A 25,285-nucleotide genomic window follows, 5' to 3' on the forward strand; every position below is an offset into this window, starting at 1 on the left:
TTCCCAGATTTAGGAAATCAGTTCCATGCCATATCCACACAGAACTCAGGTATCCCAGACTTGAACAACTGCATACAACCAGGACAATTTTGCCATATTCAACCAGAACTACTTGATGAATAGCTTTGAAATTTTTTTTCAAGTGAAAGTCTCATAGGAAAAATAAGTTCATTCTTTTATCAAACATGAGGTTCTTGTAGTGAAACTACATTTCCTCTCTCCGCAAGGGCAGGCATGTGAAGGCATTCTCTGGCAGATCTTCCTATGGCCTGCAAGGGCCTTGGTGTTCTCCCTCTCCCCTGCTACTGCCCTCTCCTACATGTGCTCTCAAGCCATGCTCCTTCACCATGCCAAAATCATTCCCTTAAAGCCTTCACGCTTATTTTCCCCCTTTGTCTGGAACACTCTACTACAGACTTTGGTACAGTTGATTTCTTCTCAACATTCAGTCTTCAGTCCAAATATTGTGCCTTCTGCTCAGTTTTGCTGTGAACCCAAAACTTCTCTACAAATAAAGTTTATTATATATATACACACACCAACCTACTGCCCAACTTGCAGAAATGGTTTAAGCGGAACATCAAGAAAGATTATTTGACATTAGGATTGTCCTGGGAAAGCCAGAGCTCAGGAGGGTCTAAACCCAAAGTTTAGACCGCGTTTTCCAAATTGGAGCTCCATGTTCTGTGCTCAAGGAAGTGAAACAGGTGTCTCTGTTGAGGGACTGAGTGCTCATTCAAGTTCCCGAATATGTATTGTGAATACCTAGGGTGAACAGCAAATGCAGCTATTTCCTAACATTTGATCCAAAACCCATTCTTCATGCCATGTCTTTATTATTAATGAGTCTAAGTCCAGAAGAATGCCAGTGTTACCCTGTAGAGAAGCTTTAAATAGTCAAAATTCTTCTCAGAACTAATCCAACATAATCATTTATTTTGTTTGGCTGATTCCAAACCACTAGAATCTAAGTTTCATGAAAACAGCGTATTTTGTCTGTTTTAGTCATTGTCATGTTCCCAGTGTCCACAGCAGTGCCTGATACATAGTAGGGACTCAATAAATCTTTGTTGAAAGAATGAACAGGTGAGCAAATGAATAAGCAATTTTTATTCTGTCCACAGTCCTCAGTGAAGAGATAAGAATTTTGGTACAAGCTGCAGTAGCCCTCTTATTCATAGTTCCTCTGTCCTTGGTTTCAGTTACCTACAGTCAACTGTGGTCTAGAAATATTAAATGGAAAATTCCAGAAATAAACAATTCATAAGTTTTAAATTGTGTGAGTTGCATGAGGAATTCTCACCTAAGCCATGAATTATCCTTTTGTCCAGCATATTCATGCTATAGGTACAGTATAAGATACTGTGAGAGAGAGACCGCATTCACATAACATTTATCACAGTATACTGTTATAATTGTTCCATTTTATTACTGTTAATTTCTTACTGTGCCTAATTTATAAATTAAACTTTATCACATGTTTACATAGGAAAAAACGTAGTACAAATAGGGTTCAGTATATATTAGCATCTACTGTGGGGTCTTGGAACATACCCCCCACCCCAGATAAGGGGGAACTACTGTAATTATATCAAATTCTGATCCACATGGTTCATACTTCTGGGCTATTTGTGTAATATTTATTCTTGCTGCTGGTTTTCCCAATGTATTTTTTCTGGATGGAGAAGTTGGAGGAGTTAAGAAAATGAAACAAAGGAGTGAAGGCCTTGGGTTCTGACCCACTCTATTGGTGATAATAATACCTAACATTTGTATTGCAATTTTCTTCCAAAAGTTATTGCATTTGGTTCTCCATATATCACTGTGAGCCAGGTGTTATTACCTTCATTTTCAGGTAAATAGGCAGGCTTAGAGAGACTCTCCCAGTTATCACTTAGGTAGTATTAGATTAGCCTTGATAAAAAAAAAACCTTCATTTGCCGTGTCCCAGTCCTTGTTTATTCGAATGCACCAGCTGCCTCCATAGCTGGTTGTGTATACTGGAAAGCCACCTCCCCATACTGGGCCTCAGTTCCGTCATCTGGAAAATGTCCAGATGATCTCTTAGATCCCTTCCAAATTTAAATTTATGACTCTATGAGCCTCATTTCCCTCCATCACCTATTTAAAAAATTGCTCTAGCTTTAAAAATGTACTAAAATAATGAGATTTTATTTCTACTTGTAACTGCACAGCTCTTTCAAAATCTGATTCAGATGTTCAAAGTCAAATTATCAAAATTTTCCCTTTATTTTCAAGTAAGCCTGGAAACAGAATACTTTGAAAAAGAATTGGTTTTGTTAAGCAGAGTACCCTCAGAAGGGTCTTCATTATTGGTTTTTAAATGCCATGAAAGGATTTTTCTCTGAGCCTATTTCAAAACTAAAGATATGGCAGAAAATACAGCAACTTTTCCAGAAATTAAGCCATTTAGAGTGGAATAAAAATAAATATGAAATATTTAATCACCAAGTAGTTAAATAAATAAACCTTTCCAAAAAGAAAAGGCAAAGCCTGGTCTTCAGTTTACTCTTTACCTGGAAAATCCCTTTGTATGCATTATATGTTGTATTATTCACATATAACTGCCATTAGGCCACACAGCCAACAGAGCAAGTGAGTTGTATGTGTTTCTTCTGCAGAGGGCATTGTGTTTTGACTTGAACTTTATTGGTGACCATATAGAGAAAACCTGCTTTTGGTGTCACGTGAAAAAACTTTGCATGGTAAACTCTATAATTGCAGTCTTTTTCGGGTTTTATTTTGCTAAAAAGTAAAATTCACATGGGCAAAAAAAGAAAAACATGCAAAATGTTTTTGCACACCTCTAACACACTATATTTCACTTCTGAAATCTTAAAATTAAAAAAAAATCCCAAAGGAAAAGTACATGGGTTGAAAAATTAACATTATAAAAGCTAGATTCCTAACACAAACACTACAAGTCACTCAGGTGCAAAAAGTTAATGTTTTTAAAGGTTAAATAAATGTAACAATAAGGAGACAAGAACTATAGATCCGAAGTACACTCCCCACCATGAACTACTCAAAATTGTGTTTGATGGTGTAGGCTATCCATGATTTTAACTTGAACTAGAAACGTCCTTAACCCTGATGCTATATCAAACTTACAAACATGGAGAGAACATATTCAGAACTACCTCTTTTCCCTGCTACCTTTTAAAAAAATGTTTTTTGTTTTGTGTTTTAGTAAATAATAGAATCCTTCAGAATCTACACTAGCTCTGACATGTAGAAAAACTGATTCAATAAATGACTATAAAGTTCTACTGTGAGATATTTCACTTTTCTTTTTAATAATCACATACTTTTTAATGCTCACACTTAGAGAGAGAGAGAGTGTGTGTAGAAACTCTTTTTAAATGATATTTTTGGAAACTTAACTCTAGGGAACTTTTTTCCTTTCCTCATGACCAGTCCCTGATAATTTAATAGTTTTGGTTTTTTGGCTTTTTTTTTTTTTTTTTTTTTTGAGAAAACCTGCTTAGAGCCTTTCTGTATAGTCAGCAACCTTCTTGTCCTTGTGTATTTGAACTTTCCAAAAATAACAGAATGCTCCAAGGTACTTGTGTGCAACTCCTGAAAAATCTCCAGGCACTTCCCACAGATTTTACCCTGCCTGGTGCTTTATATTCACTTTCTCACAGCACCAAGTTAAATAAGGGCCTGTGACAGGAGCACATTTATGTCCCTGCTGGTGCTCCCTGGGCCATCTGGTGGGTTTACCCTTGAAAAGAAACACAGACTTCCTGCTAGGGACACATCTAGCTGCTTCCCTCTCCATTGGGGAAAAGGGACAGATTCAGGTAGAATGGCAGTCCCCTGGAAGCTCAGTTCTCAGAAGAAAAAGTGTTCTAATACATTCTCATAAAAGATTTCAAATGCTCAAAGAGAACATCCAAAACAGGAGTGAGAAGAGAGTAGCAGTGAGTGGGAATAGTATCTAAGTATTATGCTCAAGTGAGAAACATCCACTCAAACTGCTTACTTCAATGCCATGTTCAGTGAGCATAATAACAGTGTTTCCTAAAAGGGAAAGAGACTATATATCATTTCCAGCCTCAGAAACAAAAGCTTCTCTCTGTATCCCCCAAACACCTTCAAAATGCTTACTTAACACATACTATCACTAATATTTTAAAGTTAGAAGACCCAAGTCTATTTCAGTACATACTTAAATAATGGCTACATCAACCCAGCTCATACATTTTCAAAATATTGGTCAAAATGGCAAACAAGTACGTATCAGTCCATCTTTTCCCTCCAGCAGTCAACACAATGGTACATGACCAGTGTGCTGTATTTAAACGAACATATGAGAAGACTGGTGCTGATCTAAGGTGGGAGGTCCTGCCAACTCATGCATTTTGACTGAGGTTGGCTGAATGTAACGTTCCTCTTTCCCACCCAGAGTTTGGGCATGTTCTCAGACTACTTTGGCATCCTGTGTCAGACACTGTCTCTCTCTTCTTTTCCACAGGTCACTAAGCCTGTTGGGCAAGGGGTGCTGAGGAAGACTTCATAAGTGAGCAGAGGACTGGGAGTAAAATACATCACGGGGCATCTATGCTCATAAAGCAAAACAAAGGCCAAACAAAAGTCAGAGTCATTTTGAAATCTCTTACACACAGCAAAGCAAAACTGGAAAAACCCAATTTTACATTCCCGTGGCAATTAAAAAAGGAGCTAAGCCTTCTGGGACATTGGGTATTTCAGTATGAAAGAGGGGAGTTGTCACCAGTGTGAGCCAGAGGCTCCCCAGAAGCTGGGTCAGTTGTCCATTGGCTCTCAGAAGACATCACTCTGCATGTGTGGGCTCCCTTTAGAATGTTCAACTCTGTTCAAGGTCTGATGTCTGATGCTCAGAGGTAGCTCCACAACACTAGTAATAGAATAACACTTCCTTTTTTGGTGAGGAAGGCCCCATCGATCTGAGCTAACAATCTCTCAGCTCTGGCTCTAAAAATACCCTGCAGCCTGGACTGTTTGGCACTTTATTTTGTTTGCCAGAACAGCTCTAAAGAACTTCACAGAATGCTTCAGATTCTCCCTAACTGCCCTGAGCTCTGTCCCTGCTCTGCTGACCTCAGGAAGTGTATCACTTTCGGAAAGTTACTTTTTGTTTTTCACTTTTGAGTTCTTGGAATTCTGTCCTAAATGTCTGAAGTACAATTCTAGTCTTGGATTAATTACTAGCTTGGTTTAGGAATCTTCATTTGGCTTCTAGTCTGAACTATGCAAATACACAATCTGTGTACAGAAGAAAGGACTGAAATTACACTTCAAAAAAGCTCAGTTGCTTCCTGTCTTCCCTCTTTCCTGCAAAAAGAAACATCAGCCTTCTTGAATCCTTTGTTGCCAGAGGCAGGAGCAGCTCCTGCCTGTCCACATCAGGTGCCCCACCCTCCCTACACATTGATGGCATGCGCATGCTTCTTGCACAGGGGTTTGTCCTTCTTGGAGTAGAATGGCTGTCCCTCCAGATTCACATGGCAGACCTGGGACAGAAAACAGACTGTTGTGAAACAGGGTCTTATAGGCCATGAGGCAGGGGAACTTGAGCCAAAGATTTTAGTCACCTCTTTAAGACAACATGCTGGAGGACTTCCGACAAGATGGAGGAATAGGTGGACGCACCGTACCTCCTCGTACAACCAAGATTAGAAAACCAATAATTGACAACAATAATTTACTATCAGAATAACACCCAGATCCGGCAGAGGATTTATCTGAATGGAAGTCGGGCAGCCAAGAAGTTGAAGTAGACGCGTTCATCCGGACTGGTAGGAGAAGACAAGTGGGGCGGGTGCGGGGCTGGCTCGGGTTGGCGGCGCACGGAGGTCGGGGGAAGGTTTGGCGCGAAATCGGCGCAAAAGCCATCCGGAGGTGCAAGAAGGCAGCGGTGATCCCTGAGTACGCAAGCTGCGGCTGGCAGACCCAGAGGGGCAGCAATTGTGGACCAGGGCAGAACTCACGGCCCAGAAGCCCAGACAAGGGTCTGAGTCCAGGGGAACGGAACTACTGCCATTGTTTTCTCCCACCCCGCTCCTGCTCCCGCCCCACCCCCACATATGACGTCACAATCTAGCGACTGGGGTGCCCAGCCCCGGTGAGCACCTAAGGCTCCGCCCCCCACCGTAACAAGAGCAACCAGACCGAAAAAAAAAAAAAAGGAGAGACAGGGGGGAAAAAAAAAACCATGTTTTCAACAGAGCAGATCAGTCCCCCAGGACTCATCCTTTTGAGCGACCAAGAATTAGCCAATCTATCAGATGCGCAGTTCAAAACACTGGTGATCAGAAAGCTCACGGAACTGGTGGATTTGGGACGAAATTTAGATGAAAGAATGCAGTTTACCATAAAACAGATGCAGGAAGACACGCGGAGGAGAGCCAATAGGGAAAGGAAGGAATATGAGTCTCAAAACAATACAGTGGACCAGAAGGAAGATAGAATCAACCAAGCAGGAAAGCATGATGAAATAAGAATTCAAAAAATTGAGGAAAAGATTAAGAGCATCCAAGACACCTTTAAACGTTCCAATATCCGAATTATAGGAGTACCAGAATCGGAAGGGGAAAAGCAACAGATTGAGCACGTATTTGAACAAATAGTAAAGGAGAACTTCCCCAATCTGGCAAAGGGAACAGTCTTCCAAGAAATCCAAGAAGCTCAGAGAGCCCCAAAGAAGTTGGACCCAAGAAGAAACACACCAAGGCACATCATAATTACACTAGCCAAGGTAAAAACGAAGGAGAGAATCCTAGAAGCAGCAAGAGGTAAGGGGACAGTCACCTACAAAGGAGTTCCCATCAGACTGTCAGCTGATTTCTCCAAAGAGACCTTACAGGCAAGAAGGGGCTGGAAAGAAATATTCCAAGTCATGAAAGACAAGGGCCTACATCCCAGATTGCTCTATCCAGCAAAGCTCTCATTTAGAATGGAAGGGCAGATAAAGTGCTTCTCAGATAAGGTCAAGTTAAAGGAGTTCATCATCACCAAGCCCTTATTTTATGAAATGCTAAAGGGACTTATCTAAGAAAAGAAGATTAAGAAAAGACATGTATAGTAAAAGGACAGCAAACTCACAAATATCAACAACCACACCTAAAGCAAAACCAAAAGAAACTTAAGTAAACAATTAGAACAGGAACAGAACCACAGAAATGGAGGGCACATGGAGGGTTAGCAGCAGGAGGAGGAGAGAGGGGGAAAAGGTATAGAGAATAAGTAGCATAGAATGTAGGTTGAAAATAGATAGGGGGAGGGCAAGAATAGTATGGGAAATGTAGAAACTAAAGAACTCAAGTATGACACATGGACATGAACTAAAGGGGAAAATGTGGGTGGGAGGGGGGTATAGGGTGGAGGGGAGAGAAGGGGGGAAATGGGACAACTGTAATAGCATAATCAATAAAATATATTAAAAAAAAGATATAAAATGATCTCATTATGAATGGGGGTATAATAAAATCCTGTTCAAAGAGATGAATTAAATAAACTTTTAAGAACCCTGCAAGAAAAAAAAAAAAAAAAAGAAAAAAGAAAACATGCTGTCACATAAGATGGGAGGAAAGGCAACAGCCTATCTCTCCCCACTATAAATCTTTAACAACTATGACAGACTAGATGCATTAAACCATAAAAAAATTTAAGTTTTCCAAAGAGGGACATGGAATAAAGCTCAAATTAAATCAAATTAACTAAATTTAATGGAATAGAGAAAATATACATGATGAAGACCAATTGATGCTATCCAAAAATTAATATGGAATCAATATAAGTTCATAAGTCAATATCCACAGAGTGATTAACATCTAAAGAAAAACCATTAGTAAACTAACAACATCAGAAAAATTATCCTTACTGATAAAGGAAAATCTCCATAAATACCACTGGAGACCTATTAACTTAGTAAAATAAAACAAAACAAAACAAAAAAAGCTTCCAATATCTTGTCACCTTTAATGTTATATAACTGTAGCTAAAAAGTGAGGAAAACAAGTAATCAAAAAGCAGCAATGCCAAAAGGAAACCAGGCTCATGTGTGCACTGCTAGGGACACGTGAATTAGCTCAGTCTTCAATAGAGGATGTGGCAATACTAAGAGAAGCCATAAAGATGTGCCTGCTCTGCACCCCAGTAATCCTACTCTGGAGAATCCTATCTTGCAGAACTATTGCACCAAGAAAGCAACATGTACTCAACTAAAAACTGAAAACCACCAAAACTTCTTTCAATAGGGACGATTAAATAATTTTTATGACATTTTTCCAATGGAATGCCACCATGAAGAAGAGAAATTGAATATGGAAAATGAATGCAGGGAAATGTTACATAAAAAAAAGGCAAAATAATATATTCCCATGGTAGCAACATATGGAAATATCACTGAAAGAAGGAGCTAAGTAATACTTGTTGAGGTGCTGTGGATCAAGCAGCATGTTAGATACTCTATATGCATGATCTCATTTAATTCTCACAAAAACCTTATGGGATAGGCATGACTTTTCCCTATTTCACAATTTAAAAAAGGAAGCTCAGAGAGCCCAAGTGTATTGTTTAAGTCACAGACCTAGTAAGCTGTAAAGCTGGGAATCCATGTCCATGTCTGCAGGACTCCAATTCTAAGCTCATTTTCCTCACAGCCCACAGCAGAGAGGGGCTGTTTACTTCAAATTGTTCTAGGTTTATGAACTTGTATAGAAGTAGCCTACCAGTAGTTTCTTAGCCTACAAGTGTGTAGGTTGGCCCTAGGCAGGCAATAATGCCAAGGTGTCAGAGTCAACTGGGAAGTTAAATTGGCTGGGATTGGCCCCAGCCTCAGAGAGGACAATGAGAATCCCTAATGGGGAGCCAAATCGGGGGCCACAATCAGGACACCAACATTGGATAAAGAAGTGCGAGTGGACCTCCCATGTATGGACAGGCATGAGGACAGAGAAACCACCTCACCAAGATGAGATTGGGTCGGTGAGTATGTGTCCACTCCAAGAAAATTGGAAAGAAAAGTGGCATCATGGTGGCCCCATGTGCAAGGGCCCGATGACCAGCTGAGGATGTTATACTTGGGATCACACAGAGCTGCCAATGGACTCTAGAAGACAATGACCTAAAGGTGTCTGAAAACATCCCCGCTGAATACAGTCATGAGCATAACCAGGCACTTGTGGTGGCCTCAAGCTGCTGATGACAACTTGGAGCCAAGTCCAAGAAGGTGGCACTCAAGATCCAGCTGAGGATAGGTTTCATGAGAGATAGAAAAGGCAGCTCTGGAGTCAGTTGGCAAGAAGATGCCTGTCAGCCCTGCTTGGTCTGCAACACAGCTGTCTGCTTGGGAGAACTCTGAGTTGTCAGGCTGGGGAATGTATTGGGGGACTGAAGACCAAGGAGTAAGGAAGGGCCAGAGCCTCAGAGGTGGCTCACTAATAAGATGGCACTGAAGGCAGGGACTATCATAGAGAGGTTGTGCTCAGTGTCTTTGGCAGACAGAATTCAAGGTGGCTTCATGGTAGAGGAGGCCCCCAGCCTACTCAGCACAGGGGCACAGCAGGAGTGGCCCACCTCCCAGGTTTATGGTTTAGTAATAGTAGTATTAGGGCCTGGCTGGGAAGGAGTGGAAACCATGGACAGTGCTGACCACAGAGTGGAAGGCAATGAAACAGGTCTGGTGCAGCAGTTCTTATGACTGCCCACAAAAGTTACACCACCACCAGTCCCTTCCACACTGGTGTGGAAGGGCTAGAAACCTACTAAACTTGGAAGAAACAAGGGGCCAGTAAGACATCTTTCCCCCAGTGAGGTAGGACCCAACTCCTTTCTCTGGAACTCAAGTGCCAAAGGCAGACAGGAGCTGACCCACACTGTCCTTTCTAAGCCTTCGTTTTATGTGTTTGGGACTTTAAGATGCTGTCTTGTTCTGTACTCTATTTGCTTGTATATATTAGCTTTGTTTTCCTTTCAAGATTCTAAATTCCTTGAAGGTGGAGTTCTGGTATGCTCTTGTGCCCCCAAGACTTGGTAACTTGAATTAGCCTAAAGGAGGTGCTCTCCTGAGATATGAATGATGGAAAAATCTGCACAACTAGAAGAGCTAGTCTTTATCTTCCTTTCTTACTAGTGTTTTTAAAAGTTATACAAAAATATATACTCATTAAAAATTATTTGGAGTGGGAGAAAGGTTCTTCCTTTCCATCTGGCCACAGCCATAAGGTAAGCCAAGATGGGTGCTTACAAGTACATCCAGAAGCTATGGAGGAAGAAGCAGTCCGATGTGATGTGCTTCCTTCTCAGGGTGCACTGCTGGCATTACCGGCAGCTCTCTGTGCTCCACAGGGCCCTCCACCCCACCAGGCCCGATAAAGGGTGTAAGCTGGGATACAAGGCCAAGTGAGGTTATGCCATATATTGGATTCGTGTGTTCTGTGGTGGCCACAAACACCCTATTCCTAAGGGCGTGACCTATGGCAAGCCTGTCTTTCATGGTGTTAACCAGCTGAAGTTTGCCCTAAGCCTTCAGTCTGTTGCTGAGGAGTGAGCCAGGCACCATTGTGGGGCTCTGAGAGTCCTGAATTCTTACTGGGTTGGTGAAGATTCCACATCCAAATTCTTTGAGGTTATCATCATTGATCCATTCCATAAGGCTATCAGAAGGAATCCTGACACCCAATGGATCACCAAACTGGTCCACAAGCACAGGGAGATGTGAGGGCTGACATCTGCAGGCAGCAAGAGCCATGACTTTGGAAAGGGCCATAAGTTCCACCACACTATTGGTGGTTCTCGCTGTGCAGCTTGGAGAAGGTGCAATACTCTCCAGCTCCACCATTACCGTTAATATGTGCCATGTTTGTAAAATTCTTACCTAATAAACAATTTAGGATGCTAAAAAATGATTTGGAAATATAAAGTGATAGAGGAACCAAAAAAGCCCTCAAAGTTTTCCAAAAATTGGAACTGTGTTTCACTTTGATATATCTTAATGGGACAGTGAATGCCACACAGGGCTACTAAGGAGGAAGACAATAATTCTCCATTATTGATTCTCCAAAGGATGAAATCTGGATCTGCCTGGTTTCTTTGGGTGGATCCTTTGAGCAATGCTATGGGTCTCTCACACTGGACTAGAACTTATTTGTAATCTCATCCTAAACAACCCTAAGCTTTACTGCTTCTTCTGGTCTCCCTCTGAGACTTGTGCTCTTGTGACTCGGCCAAACACATCAGGCTCGAAGGAGCAGACCCACAGTTACCTTTGCCATAGTTCCCTCTTCATGTGACATAGACCTCTCATCACCCTGCCCTAGGACAACAGGCCTTCTGTGCCATTGTGTTCCCTGAACCTTCTCCAAGTCCCTGGGATCCTTCTAGAAGCTGGGTAACCAGACTTGCAGGCAGCATCTTAGGATCATACAAGCCATGGCTTGAATGTAAGGGTCAGAGAACCATGTTGTGTCTTGCTCAGCTGTGGCTCTGTAGGGGACAACCCCAAAGCTAGTATATTTATATTATTTCTGTCTTTGAAGTGGAGGCCCCAATATATTTAAAGGACCTTAGAAGGCAACTAGAGAATCTATTTGAAGATCTGGGAAATCAGTGTTAGGGATTGAATTTGCATCCCCCCAAAATCCATGTTGAAGTCCCAACCCCACTACTTCCCATTTCTTCAGCACAGGGTCACAGCAGTAGTCTTATCTGGAAATAGGATCTTTGCAGATATAATCAAAGTATAAGTTAAAATGAGGTCATATTGGAGCGTTCTGGGTCCTTAATCTGATATGACCAGTGTCCTTATAAGAGAAACACACAGAGACAGACATGTACAGAGAGGAAAATGCCATGTGAAGACAGACACACAGAGGGCAAACAGCCATGTGATGATGGAGCCAGGGACTGGAGCCATGCAGTTGTAAGTGAAGAAACACCGAGGACTACTGGCAAACACCACAAGCCAGGAGAGAAAGGTTGACCCTGCTGACACCTTGAATTTGGACTTCTAGCCCCCAGAACTGTGAAAGAATACATTTCTATTGTTAAGACATTGGTTTATGGTACTTTGTTATGGCAGACCTAGCAGACTGATACGCAGAGTGAATAGAGTACACTCCACTAATTGGGGCGCAGTATAGAAATGAATTGTAGACTTCCGGCAAGATGGAGGAATAGGTGGGCGCACCGTACCTCCTCGTACAACCAAGATTAGAAAACCAATAATTTACAACAATAATTTACTATCAGAATAACACCCAGATCTGGCAGAGGATTTATCTGAATGGAAGTCGGGCAGCCAAGAAGTTGAAGTAGACGCGTTCATCCGGACTGGTAGGAAAAGACGAGCCGGCGGGCGTGGGGCTGGCTCGGGTCGGTGGCGCGCGGAGGTCAGGGGAAGGTTTGGCGCGAAATCGGCGCAAAAGCCATCAGGCGCGTAAGAAGGCAGCGGTGATCCCTGAGTATGCAAGCTGTGGCTGGCAGACCCAGAGGGGCAGCGATTGTGGACCAGGGCAGAACTCACGGCCCAGAAGCCCAGACAAGGGTCTGAGTCCAGGGGAACGGAACTACTGCCATTGTTTTCTCCCGCCCCGCTCCCGCTCCGGCCCCGCCCCCACATATAACGTCACAATCTAGCCACCGGGGTGTCCAGCTCTGGTGAGCACCTAAGGCTCCGTCCCCCACCGTAACAAGAGCAACCAGACCAAAAAAAAAAAAAAAAGGAGAGACAGGGGGGGAAAAAAAAACCATGTTTTCAACAGAGCAGATCAGTCCCCCAGGACTCATCCTTTTGAGCGACCAAGAATTAGCCAATCTATCAGATGCGCAGTTCAAAACACTGGTGATCAGAAAGCTCACGGAACTGGTGGATTTGGGACGAAATTTAGATGAAAGAATGCAGTTTACCATAAAACAGATGCAGGAAGACACGCGGAGGAGAGCCAATAGGGAAAGGAAGGAATATGAGTCTCAAAACAATACAGTGGACCAGAAGGAAGATAGAATCAACCAAGCAGGAAAGCATGATGAAATAAGAATTCAAAAAATTGAGGAAAAGATTAAGAGCATCCAAGACACCTTTAAACGTTCCAATATCCGAATTATAGGAGTACCAGAATCGGAAGGGGAAAAGCAACAGATTGAGCACGTATTTGAACAAATAGTAAAGGAGAACTTCCCCAATCTGGCAAAGGGAACAGTCTTCCAAGAAATCCAAGAAGCTCAGAGAGCCCCAAAGAAGTTGGACCCAAGAAGAAACACACCAAGGCACATCATAATTACACTAGCCAAGGTAAAAACGAAGGAGAGAATCCTAGAAGCAGCAAGAGGTAAGGGGACAGTCACCTACAAAGGAGTTCCCATCAGACTGTCAGCTGATTTCTCCAAAGAGACCTTACAGGCAAGAAGGGGCTGGAAAGAAATATTCCAAGTCATGAAAGACAAGGGCCTACATCCCAGATTGCTCTATCCAGCAAAGCTCTCATTTAGAATGGAAGGGCAGATAAAGTGCTTCTCAGATAAGGTCAAGTTAAAGGAGTTCATCATCACCAAGCCCTTATTTTATGAAATGCTAAAGGGACTTATCTAAGAAAAGAAGATTAAGAAAAGACATGTATAGTAAAAGGACAGCAAACTCACAAATATCAACAACCACACCTAAAGCAAAACCAAAAGAAACTTAAGTAAACAATTAGAGCAGGAACAGAACCACAGAAATGGAGGGCACATGGAGGGTTAGCAGCAGGAGGAGGAGAGAGGGGGAAAAGGTATAGAGAATAAGTAGCATAGAATGTAGGTTGAAAATAGATAGGGGGAGGGCAAGAATAGTATGGGAAATGTAGAAACTAAAGAACTCAAGTATGACACATGGACATGAACTAAAGGGGGAAATGTGGGTGGGAGGGGGTACAGGGTGGAGGGGAGAGAAGGGGGGAAATGGGACAACTGTAATAGCATAATCAATAAAATATATTTAAAAAAAAAGAAGAAATGAATTGTAAAACCTGAGGTATATTGCAGTAAACTTTAGGACTTGGGTTGTCCTATGTCATAAGTCTATAAAAATTCTTTAAGTTTAAACTATACAAATCTTTCATGCATTCCCAAAATTTACCTTGATTGGCTCTGATAAAAGTAAAATAGTAGGAGTAGCACATTAATTTTCCCATATAAAGTTTAGTCAATGACAGACTATCAGTACAGGGCTTATTAGGGATGTCTATTTCCTAACTAATGCAGAATATAAATGTCAGTAGGCTCATTGCCATGTCCTCTCCACAACCCAAAGCCCTTGAAAGGACGGTGCCAATCTCTCATGGTAAAAATGGCCTGGTTGTTTACAAGAAATAAATTGCACGTGGTTTTAATAGTTAGTCTAGGGCTTATCTCCTAACAACTACATATCAAGAACAAGACCATTTTGGAAAATGAAATGATATTCAGTCCTACCTTCTAAAAGATTGTATCAAAAGAAACTTTATCTCAGCTTTTCATAGGATTAGTCAATAAGCTCCAATCTAGTTCTCCTGGTGAAAATTTAAGAGGAAACCTTTGAATCACTTCATATCTAAAATAACTTGTAACTATGAGAAGTCACCAACCTCTCTTTAAATCCAAGCATCATTCACTGCTCCCAACTACTAAAAATAATGCTAGTGAGGCAGGCTTGGGATACTCTGTTGTCCTTAATAAAACGAAGAGTAACAGAGTAAAAATGGTTTATAAAAATTATTAGTAATAAAACTGTTCAACAGTGACATATCAAGGCATCATGGTACTTGCCAGCCTTTAAAAATGATCAGAAATTTAGAATGCCAGAGTTGAAAAGATGTAGAGTGTTCATTATCTAGCCCACTTGGTCCCTCTTGCCCCTTCTCAGAAAGCCAGAACCTCAGGTTAAAAACATACCGCACAAATGAAGCAGGTGTCATGCCAGGTATGCCCCAGAGCTTCAATAAACTTGTCACCAGCCTCCACAGGGAAATCACAGCCATGACACTTGGTGCTGAACAAATTGACATAGTCTGAAATGAAAGGCAGAGTGAGACCAGCACCCAGGCAGGCTAGGAGGAGCATCCTGGCTGTGTCAACCCAATGCCAGGACAACCCCTCAAATCACTGGGCTGGGTGAAACCCAGTTGGTTATTTGTCATCTTGCAGACAAAATATTCAGTTACAAGATTCCCCCCCCCCACACACACACACACTTTTCCAATAATTTGCACTTGTATTGTGCAGATTCAGGCTTAGTCACCATCTTGCACTAGTTTGATTTGCAACACTTTGTCACACTCTCATTAACTTTCTGCAGGGTGGTTTTCTCCTATCTCTGTCACCTCCTATAGACCAAACAGACCAATCACAAAAAAAGGAAAAAATCATATTTCTCAGCAGCTATGCTTATTTTGGAAGAATGAGAACCCTTAACTTTTTTACAGTTATTGGAGTTATTTGGTTGGCCATTCTTCTATTAGTGGGTATTTTAAAAATATTTTTTCTTTTTATTGATTCCAGAGAGAGGGGAAGGGAGGGAGAAAGAGGAGAGAAACTCTGATATAAGCGTGAAACATCAATATGTTGCCTCTTGCATGCACCCTGACTGGGGACCTAACCTGCAACCCAAGCATGTGCCTTGACCAGGATTTGAACCTGCAACCTTTTGGTTGGCAGAACATCACCCAAAAAACTGAGCTATACCAGTCAGGGCTTTGGGTTTTTGTTTTAACAATAAATTTTCACTACTGGAAACAATATATGAATACTTTGTTGGGACATGTACCCTGCACCCTCCCCCAGCCAAGGAGATAATAATACCAACATTATTTGTATAATGCTTTATAGTTTACTAAGCATTTTCACATAGACGGTATTATTTACTAGTGTCTCAATGTCAAGATCTTTGTACTCCCAGCACAGTGCATAGCATACAAGTCAGTATCTAACACATATGTGTTGAATGAATGAGTGAACGGATAAATCAATGAATCAATAAATCAATTAATAAAATTAACCTTTGAAAAATCCCTCAAAGATTGAACTATCATTGTTTTTCTGTTTTGTTTTATTCTGTGGATGAAGAAACTGGGCATTAAAGGGGTGAAGGGCCTGGCCAGCATCACAAGACTGAGGCACATGGGCCAGATCCTGGGCTTCTCCACCACAGGAACTGTCCTCTCTGGGTCACAAGGGCAGCAATTCTACTGCACTTGATATAGAACTCCTACAGGGTCTTCTAAAAAAGCTTGACTTTTATAAAAATTTCATTTCCCCAGAAGTGTACTGGTATCTCCACAGCTCTGCCACAATTGGCTTTTTCTTACAATGATTTTCTGCTCGGGTTTCCTTGTGGATAACAGCCCTGTTCACTGTCTTAGGCCGCATGCTGAGAGGCAGAGTGCCATGGAGGTTATGAATTTGGGTTCTGAAGAAAGAAAGAGCTGGGTTCAAATCCCAGCTATATTATGGAATTGTTCAAATCTGAGGCAAGTGACTGACTGCCTGACTTCTCAGTGCCTGAACTTTCTCATCTATATAATGGGAATAACTATAGTACCTAACTCATGGAGTTGTTATACAGAATAAATAAAATAATGTCTGTGAAGTACTTGTCACAAATCCTCAAAACATTGGCTTTTATTCTGATTGTCTTTATAAATGATGAAAGGGGGGAAGGGAACTGATTTGAATGCCATGTGCCAATCCAGTATTAGTGCTTTTCCATGTTTCTTGTTTAATCTTCACAGCAGCTCTGTAAAAAAGTATTATTTCCACTTTATTTATTTTTATTTTTAAATATGTTTATTGATTTGAGAGAGAGAAAGACAGAGAAACATTGATGTGAGAGAGAAACATCGATTGGTTGCTTCTCACATGTGCCCCAACTGGGGACCAACCTGGAACCCATGTATGTGCCCTGATCAGAAATTGAACCTGAGACCTTTTGGTCTGCAGGATGATACCCAACCAAATAAGCCACACCAGCCAGGATGTATTATTCCCATCTTAAAGATGAGGAAACTGACTATAGAGGTTCCATCACACAAGTAGTAAGGAGCATGATGAACTCCAAATTTATCACCCTCTTTCTGTGACTTTATGCTGTCTTTAGTTATCTATTTGCCATTGAGCTTTGATAAATTATATCTCTTGTATTTTTCCTATGTATAGTTTCCCCTTTGGGGTTTAGTTACAGTTTGGTATGCAAGTGCTTTTAAATATATCACAGTCTATGAACTTTGTTTCTGATAAACTACTTAATTTCTTCAGTAGGCAGAAATCCATCACCTCACCAGAGCTAAGAAAATATTCTGCTTCCTTTAGGAAGTCACAACAGGTTTATGCTTCATTCTATGCTCTGTAGGAACTTATCAATGTGGGATAGGAAACAGGGCTATAGACCAACCCACCTTCACTGGAGGGCAAGCCCTGCACCTCACTACTGACTTCTCTCTCCTTATTCCCAGTTGGTCTCCAGATGCCCTGGGCTCTCCTCCACCTCCATGCTTCTGTATGAGCCATGACCTGGACTTGGAAAACCCTCCTCACTTAGCCTGCCTGAACCTCTAGAATCCTTTGGGCCAGGCCCTCCTGGGAAGTTGTCACCCCCACCCCACCAAGAGGTATTAGATGGGCTTCTATCACACTTCTTGTGGGCTTCCCTTCTTCTTCATTCATTTGTTACCTCTTAACTGTTCACTTAGGTGCTGGTACATCACATGATGATGGATCTACTTGAGGTTTTTGTAGGAGGAGACCCCCCTCCTATATGTCCAACTTCTCGCACAGAAACTGGCACACATTTGATAGGTAAGTCATGATTTGATAGAGAAATGGCTCAAAAATTCTTATTAAATAGTAATTCCTTCTCCTGTTGTGAAGCCTATGGTTTTTCACCGGTTCTCTTACAGTGCCTTGATTTTATTTCTGGAATGTCTAGTCTTTCCTACTAGTGGATATTTCTGTTTTAAACTGGATTCTATATGACCTGGAGAATCACCACTTTGCTTTAAAATTTGGTAGCACATATCTGACCCTAATACATTAAAAGAAAGGCTGATATTTTTCCTCATTTATTCTACAGAAGAATGTAATCTGTATTGAATCAGGTTTGCATGTGGGCCTTTCCCACCAGAAACATAATCTATTTCCTCATTTATTTATTCTTTATTTCTCCTATTAAGTCTTTATAATTTTCTTTGACTTTCTTCTGTCCTAAGCTGAATTCATACCCTGTATTTAAAAGATTTTATTGCTCTTGTAAAAGGATTTCCATCCATAAAATCACAGATGCTCTCTGTTGAAAAGGGATTAGTGCGTTACCAGAGCAGAGGTTCTCAAATGCTAGAATCACCTGGAGGGTTCATAAAAACACAGATTGCCAGGCCCACCTCTCAGAGTTTCTGATTCAATAGATCTGGTGTGATGCTGGAAGATATGCTTTCTAAAAGGTTCTCAGGTGATGTAAAAGGTGCTGGTCCTGGGACCACACTTGGATTCCCAAGCCTAACTAAATAGAGGCATCACCTGGGCAAAAGAGGGGAACCCCATTAAATTTCACTTATGGAGGTTTGGGAGTTTATGTTCTCTACCTCTTTAAAGTTCCCCCCAGGTGAACATGATGCCCTGCAGGGCCAGGGCACTGCTCCAATACAGGCCAATCTGGAAGAGTCTGATTCTTTCCCAACTGTCTCACGTATATGCAAGATATATAGTATATAAAAGTGTCAGCTCATCACTGAGGCCAACTAAAATATTTTTGAGCCTGGCCCTATCATTCTGTGCCTTATTCTAAGTTGCTAATAAAAATGATGACAAAGTACCATAATGTGAGGTACTACCTCATACTCAGGATGATTGCTAGCCAAAAGAAAAAAAAAAATCAGAAAATAACAAGTGTGGGCAAAAAATGTAGAGAAATTAGAACTCTGGGTACTGTTGGTGGGATATAAAATGGGAAAACAGGATAGAAGTTCTTCAAAAAGTAAAAAATACAACGATCATATGATCCAGCAATTCTACCTCTGGGCATATACCCCAAAGAATTAAAAACAAGATCTTGAGGAGATATTTGCACACCCATGTTCATAGAAGCTCTGTTCACAATAGTCAAGAAGTGAAAGCAACCCAAATATCCATCAGTCTTTTGGGGTGGGGCTTACTATGGAGAAGGGCAGTGGTGATGGTTGAAATCTATCATTCTTTTGCAAACCTGAGACATAAATTATGGCTTATCTGAAATTATTAAAGTTTTAGTTGATTGATAATAGCAATTCACATTGGAAAAATAGCACTTTTCTTAATTACCGATACTCACCACATGCTCATAAGAATAGAAAAGACAGGTGTTATCCTCTCTCTTTTACAGATATGGAAACTGAAGCACAGAGTTATTAAGTGACTAAGTCATTCAATTAACTTCAAAGCTGGAAAGAGACTTTACCAGCATACAAGAGAATCCAAGAATCCAAGAAATTGCTTTTATAATTTATTGTCAGGGGGAAATTTTTTGTTCTGTTTTGCTTTTCCCCTTGAGGAACTGAAATGTTTTCTCCTTTCTGATTTTAAAGTAAACTAACTTACTGTGTCTTTCCTTTTGCCTTCAAATGTGCTACTCAGTCACTGCAACTCTCTTTGTCTTCATAATCGGCATGCTTGCTTTTTCTTCTACTTAGTACTGATTTTCTATTTCTCTTGTCTCAACCTTTATGTCTATGTTACCTTTTGTTGGAACCTACCTCAAGTCCTTTTCTAAAAGAAGCAGGCTGTGAATAAATGAGTGAGTGAGTGAATGGCCAGTTAGCCTGGACACCCTACTCTTTAATAGAGTTGATTTGTCTTCAGAATTTATGATAATTTCCTCCAAGTTTTAAGATAACATATAGCATTTTGGGAGGCAGAGAAACTCCAAATTCAGACAAGGAGACTATAGGACCCTGAAGGAACACTAAAGGAGCAGGGAGAGGGACTTCAAGTATTTGATGCTTTATACACTTTTTCTGCCTTAATCCTTGCTATAACTCTGTGAGGCAGGGGTTTAGTTCCCCCATTTTCCAGATGGAAAAAGTGAGGCCCAGAGTAGTTCAGTAACTCACTCAAGGTCGCAAAGTCAGTCTTGATGTGGAGCCTGGAAAAGAACCCAGAATAAATACAGAGCCACAGCCTTTTCAGACTGGACTTTCTGGTCTCCAAATCAAAATCATCTGAAAGTTTCCCACACTGCTATGAGATGCCAGTTTGTGTTCCACATATTTGGTGCAGGGAAGGGAACAGAGACTGAATATATATATATATAAATAAGTTCCTCCCTCACCTCCCCAACCCTTCCACCCACCCACCCCCACCCTGCTCCTAGAAAAGCTGCAACCCAGTGGTCAGGGGAGATAGTTTGATGAACTTCTTTTGTGTAATATTGGCATGATTCTGCCACTTGGAGCCTCCTGATGGTTTCATGTGAATAGACCTAGACAGAAAGTGAGGGAATAGGGTGTGGAAGGCCTCCCACCAGCTCAGCAGCCCTACCTTTCTCACAGTAGGGCTCTCCATCTTCCATGTGAAAGAGACTGTTCCCAAAGGGCTTCTTACAGGCTGCACAGATGAAGCAAGTAGTATGCCATGTCTGTTTCAGGGCATGCATCACTTCCTGAGGAAAAGAGCCTTGGTTCAGGAGAGAGGGGTCCTGGGGCAGGGGAGCTGAACTTGTCTTCCTCACCAGACCCTGGCCAATGCCAGAGCGTCCCATCTGGGAGCAGGTCAGGAGAGGCCAGGTAACAGGCCTTGGATGCTCCAAGGAAAGGTTCTCAAAGAAGGGGTTCCTACTCATTCAGCACTTGCTGGGTGTCAGGTTCTGAGTGTGCTTACGTAACTGTGATGCTTAACACTCCCATCAAACCTGGAAGGAAGGCATTGCTTGTTACTGCCATTATACCAAAGGGGTATCCAGGATCAAGGCTAAATGCAGGTGCATGGTAAGGTCAGGCTATGAAGCCATAACTTGCTTTGCAGAAGCTCTAATACCACTTCAAGCTGTGTAGCCCAGGCATGTAATCATCTCTTGCTTCAAGATCATTTGCTCCCTAGTTCATTGGTGGCAAACCAACTTCCTTCCAGAATAGAAATGGAGTGGCCCTCTCTGTTAGCAGCAACTTCTCAGCTTTCTTGGGGGAGAGGAAAAGACAAGGGTCAGAGAAGAAGGATGCTGCCTGCACACTTACCCCCATAATTTTGGTGTTACACTTGGCACAGGTTGGGGCAAAGAACTGCTCATAACACCGCTCACAGTAAACATTGCTCTGCTCCTCCACAAAGCACACATCTGCCAGGCAGGACTTGCAGTAGGCACAGTTGAACTCTTCTGGGTGCCAGGAGCGCCCCATAGCCACCAGAAAGGGGCCCCTGGGAAGCAGAGAACAGCACCTACTAAAGCAGCCCCAAAAGCTTGAGATCCCAAGAATGCCCATCCTTAGACCCAATAACCTTAACTTTTGTGATTGTTCTAATGATATAATGTAAAATTCAGATAGAGCTCCTTGCAAAAAGATGTTCCTTGCTACATTACTTATAATAGAGAACTGGGAAGCAACCCAAACACCAAACATATTATGGAATATCTACTCAATTAACTACTAATGATTACAACAGGAAGAGCAATGATCATGGGGCTGACAGCTAACATTTACTAAGTGCTTACTCTGTGTGAGGCACTAGTCAGGAAGAAATCTGTATTTATTAACTTAATTCTCACAACAATCCTGTGAAGTAGTTATAATTATGATACCCATTTTCAGATAAGGAAACTGAGGCACAGAGAGGTTAAGTAATTTGTTCAAGGTCATAGGATAGTATGATAGATCAAGAATACAAACCTGGGGAGTCTAGTTCCACATTAGTAATCAGAAGAGTGTGACTATGAGGAAATGTTTTATATTTTAATTTGCCTTTCCCAACTTTCTAATTCCTCTCTGAGATGTGTTACTTTATTTTTAAATAAAAGTTTGTTTTTCACATATATATATATATATAATCTTACCACCCTTATATACACAAATACTGTAAAATACTATTTTCAAACAAGCACCACCCATCATCCTGGCTTCTAAGCTTGAAATGACATATTTTCTTTATAGTGGCAGATGCCCACCAAAGCCCTGTTTGTAGAAAGACCAGAAGCAACCCTAAAGGAAAGCTGGGTCAAAACCAGCATTGTCAGCCAGCTTGTAACAGTCCCAATAAACCTACTGACAATAAGACCATTCCCAGAACCAGGCCTTAGCCTAAGGGGAAGTTCCTGGCACCAGACACCACACTGGGAACTTCACCCATTTGCCTTATGGCATCCTCCCAACTCCCCAGGGAAGTGGGTGTCACACAGGGATGGAAGCCAAAGCTCAGAGAGGGTCCAACCAGATGGTGACCCAAAGGGACCTGAGGCTGCCCTGAAAGCAGTCTTCTCCTTATACCTGCCCTCCCACTCCCCAGCCCCACCGTAGGGCTCAGATGGTGGGTAAGCAACCTGTACCCGTACCCTTCCATCACCCCAACATAGGGCCATAGCTGGACCATACCGGATGACATTGTTGCAGTGGCCACAAAGCGGAGTCCGGCTGCTGGCTGGGAAGCGCTCGGCCCTCTGGAAGGTGCCTCTAGCAAGGGGGGACACTGGGGAACCTTGGCTGTAGGCAGGGGTCCCTCCAGGGAGAGTCTGCTTGCTGAAGGAGGTGGTGCTCTTGCCAGGGGCAAACTTCTGAGAAAAGCTGTCATCTGTCATCCAAGGCGGGTGGCTGGCAGATTCAGTAGGGCCCCCACTATAGGCCACAGATGAGGCAGGGTTATAGCTTGGGGCAGGTGATGGGATATAGGCTGGTGCTGGAGAAGGGGAGTAGGTGGGGGCAGGGGAGGGGGAGTAGGTGGGGACAGGGGAGGGGGTATAGGCAGGGGCAGGGGAGGGGGTATAGGCAGGGGCAGGGGAGGGGGTGTAGGGAGTTGGACTATAATTGGCCCCCGGAGATGGGCTGTAGGTAGATGCAGGCACTACAAACCAAAGAGATCCAAAGAAAATGTGTCAGGAATTCACTCCCCTCTAGTTCCCACAACCCCACCCCCAGCCAGAGAAAGGCAACTTTAATATTAGAGCAGGATAGTTCCAATTTTTACCCTAAGAGACACAGTGCTGAACTTCTTGATGCACTGAATTTGAATTTGCAGCTGGAGCCAAGGGAGGTAAGAGCCCCCAGAAGCTCAGAGCCCCAAAGAGGCTGAGAAAGGGATAGAGCTATAAATATCTGCAGCTGCAGGGGTGAGACTTGCCAGGCCTGGGCTGCCAGAGGCCTGCAGAAAACAGTGGGTGGAGGTGGAGTGCTGGGCCAGGCTCCTGTCTGGGTCCAGAAGAGGATGGGGGTGGGTCAGCTTGGCCTTGACTAGAACATGCTTCAGGTACACACTGACCTGTGATTTGACATCTGAAATGACTCAGTTGCATGCATTTGCTGAACTTTGACCTAGTCCAGTCTTTGGAACAAAGTAGATGACAGGGCAGAGGGTTTTCGTGTTTGGGTTTCAGGATTAACTACAAATATTTTCCTGAAAAACAACTTAGCTTGATTTGTATTGGGGAGAAATTCCATCTTGATTTGATAAGGGTGGGGTGTCTTGAAGGAGTCATTGAGAGGATGCTTGGGACAGAGGTGCTAAGGTGATACAGCTTAGGCCTAGCTGCCTTTGGGGCACCTGTGCTCTCCCACATCACTTTGGTAGAAAGTGAGAGTGGGTCCAAGTGACCATAGAGGCTACCAAGGAAGTCAGAGTGTAAGTACAATGCACTGCCCCACTTCTAGGACCCCCTCCTCCAGGTCACTGAAGCTAAAATCCTTTTTGGGAAGATAGCACAAAGGAGCATTGCAACTGCTCACTCAAAGCCCTCTCTCTGAAGCCTGGACCCTCAAAAACCCAGGTATCTTAGTGCTCCGTTGCCCCTACTGTGGAACCAGCTTTGTTCTGCATACACCATCCAGCCAGCCAGCCAGCCTACTCTTCCAGTGAGGAAGGTTCCAGATGTCACCTCAACTCAGTTTGCTCTTATGGAAAGAGGCTTCATTCTCCCACCCTGGGGAACATGTCAGGGCAGCATCCTCCCTATTCCTGAGCCTGGCCTGGGTGGATGGACAGTACTGAGGGGTACTAAGGCAGCCCCCACCAGGGTCCAGCCTACAAAGTAAGGCCTTTCTCAGGGATAAAGGCCCTGGCCTCTGGTCTCTCCCACCTGTTTCCCTGGACCACCTTGAGTGGCTTGTGGTCCACAGTTCCAATTCTGTACCTTCTACTCCCAAATGACTGGCTCTTCAGAGCTGAGTATCATGGAAACCCCTGCACTGGGGGTGGGGAAGGACCAGACTTGTATTATAGAAAGCCGAGGGGGTAAAATCCTCCACAACCCTGCCCTGGAGCCACCTGGGAGCAATGCTGGCTTCATCCCCAAGGAATCTTGTTCCCACTTACTGAGGAAGTAGACTAGGCATAGAACAAATCATTTTTTGTTAGTCCTGTTTACAGTTGAGGTCACTGAGGCTCAGAGAGAGCCAGCAAATGGTAAAGTGATAGAGCCAGAATGGTCTCCAAAACCATTCTATCACCCCAAGCTACCTCTGTAAAGAACACGAATCCAATTTCCATAAAATCTTGGTGTACCATGTGATCGTGGAGTAACTGTCAACATGGAAGAGGTCCCATCCTCTGGCATGTAGCACAACCTTCAGGAACATAGCTCTAGTATATCCTGGCTGTGTTCTTGGACAACTTCCTTAACATTTCTGGATCTGAATTTCCTTGTCTAAAAATGGCAATAATAATTCTTAGTACCTTACAGTGTTATAATGAGCTACCTAGCTGGTGCAGTTTGTGTGTCATTAAATGTTACTGAGGATGGTGGGGATTAGTGACTGTTGGGTCTCATTAGGATGAACTGTTAACTCATCTCATAGCCTGGTGGTCACCTGAGGGAGCCCAGCCCAGGCAGACTGTGGGATGTCGGAGATTGGAGTGGGAGATGTGACACCCTGAAGTCAGATAACCTGAAACTAAGTCTACTCACCAGTTGTGGAATGCATGACACCCCCTGCCTGCCTCTCAGGGAATAGTGGGCACCTACTAGAGTGACATACTGAATGCACTTTGTAAATTTGTAAAGTCCAAATTCAAGGTGTTGTCACTCTCCATAATAACCCTGCATAGCACCCAAGTGCCCAGAGCAGAGAGTCTCAAAGTGCTGGGGGGGAAAGGGAGTGGG

At 42.7% G+C, this 25,285-nt stretch overlaps 1 protein-coding gene and 1 pseudogene across 4 annotated transcripts in view; one reads left to right on the plus strand and one right to left on the minus strand.

Annotated features, from left to right (window-relative positions):
• Positions 1-1,091: 1,091 nt before the first annotated feature.
• LDB3 (LIM domain binding 3) overlaps positions 1,092-25,285 on the minus strand; it is a 67,534-nt gene continuing 43,340 nt past the window's right edge. For 2 of the 4 annotated variants that reach the window (XM_028514117.2, XM_028514114.2), the window contains 5 exons: positions 22,569-23,034; positions 21,219-21,399; positions 20,527-20,647; positions 14,917-15,032; positions 1,092-5,519 (listed from right to left, as the gene is read on the minus strand). In XM_028514117.2, coding sequence (XP_028369918.1) covers positions 5,430-5,519; positions 14,917-15,032; positions 20,527-20,647; positions 21,219-21,399; positions 22,569-23,034 — 974 coding nt within the window. In that variant the 3' untranslated portion in view covers positions 1,092-5,429. The remainder of the gene's footprint in view (positions 5,520-14,916; positions 15,033-20,526; positions 20,648-21,218; positions 21,400-22,568; positions 23,035-25,285) is intronic. The other 2 variants (XM_028514116.2, XM_028514118.2) reach the window with 1 other exon arrangement.
• On the plus strand, positions 9,526-10,904 carry LOC114498053 (annotated as a pseudogene).

The sequence above is a fragment of the Phyllostomus discolor genome, chromosome 5, assembly GCF_004126475.2.
Source record: "Phyllostomus discolor isolate MPI-MPIP mPhyDis1 chromosome 5, mPhyDis1.pri.v3, whole genome shotgun sequence".
NCBI classification, from domain to species: Eukaryota; Metazoa; Chordata; class Mammalia; order Chiroptera; family Phyllostomidae; genus Phyllostomus; species Phyllostomus discolor.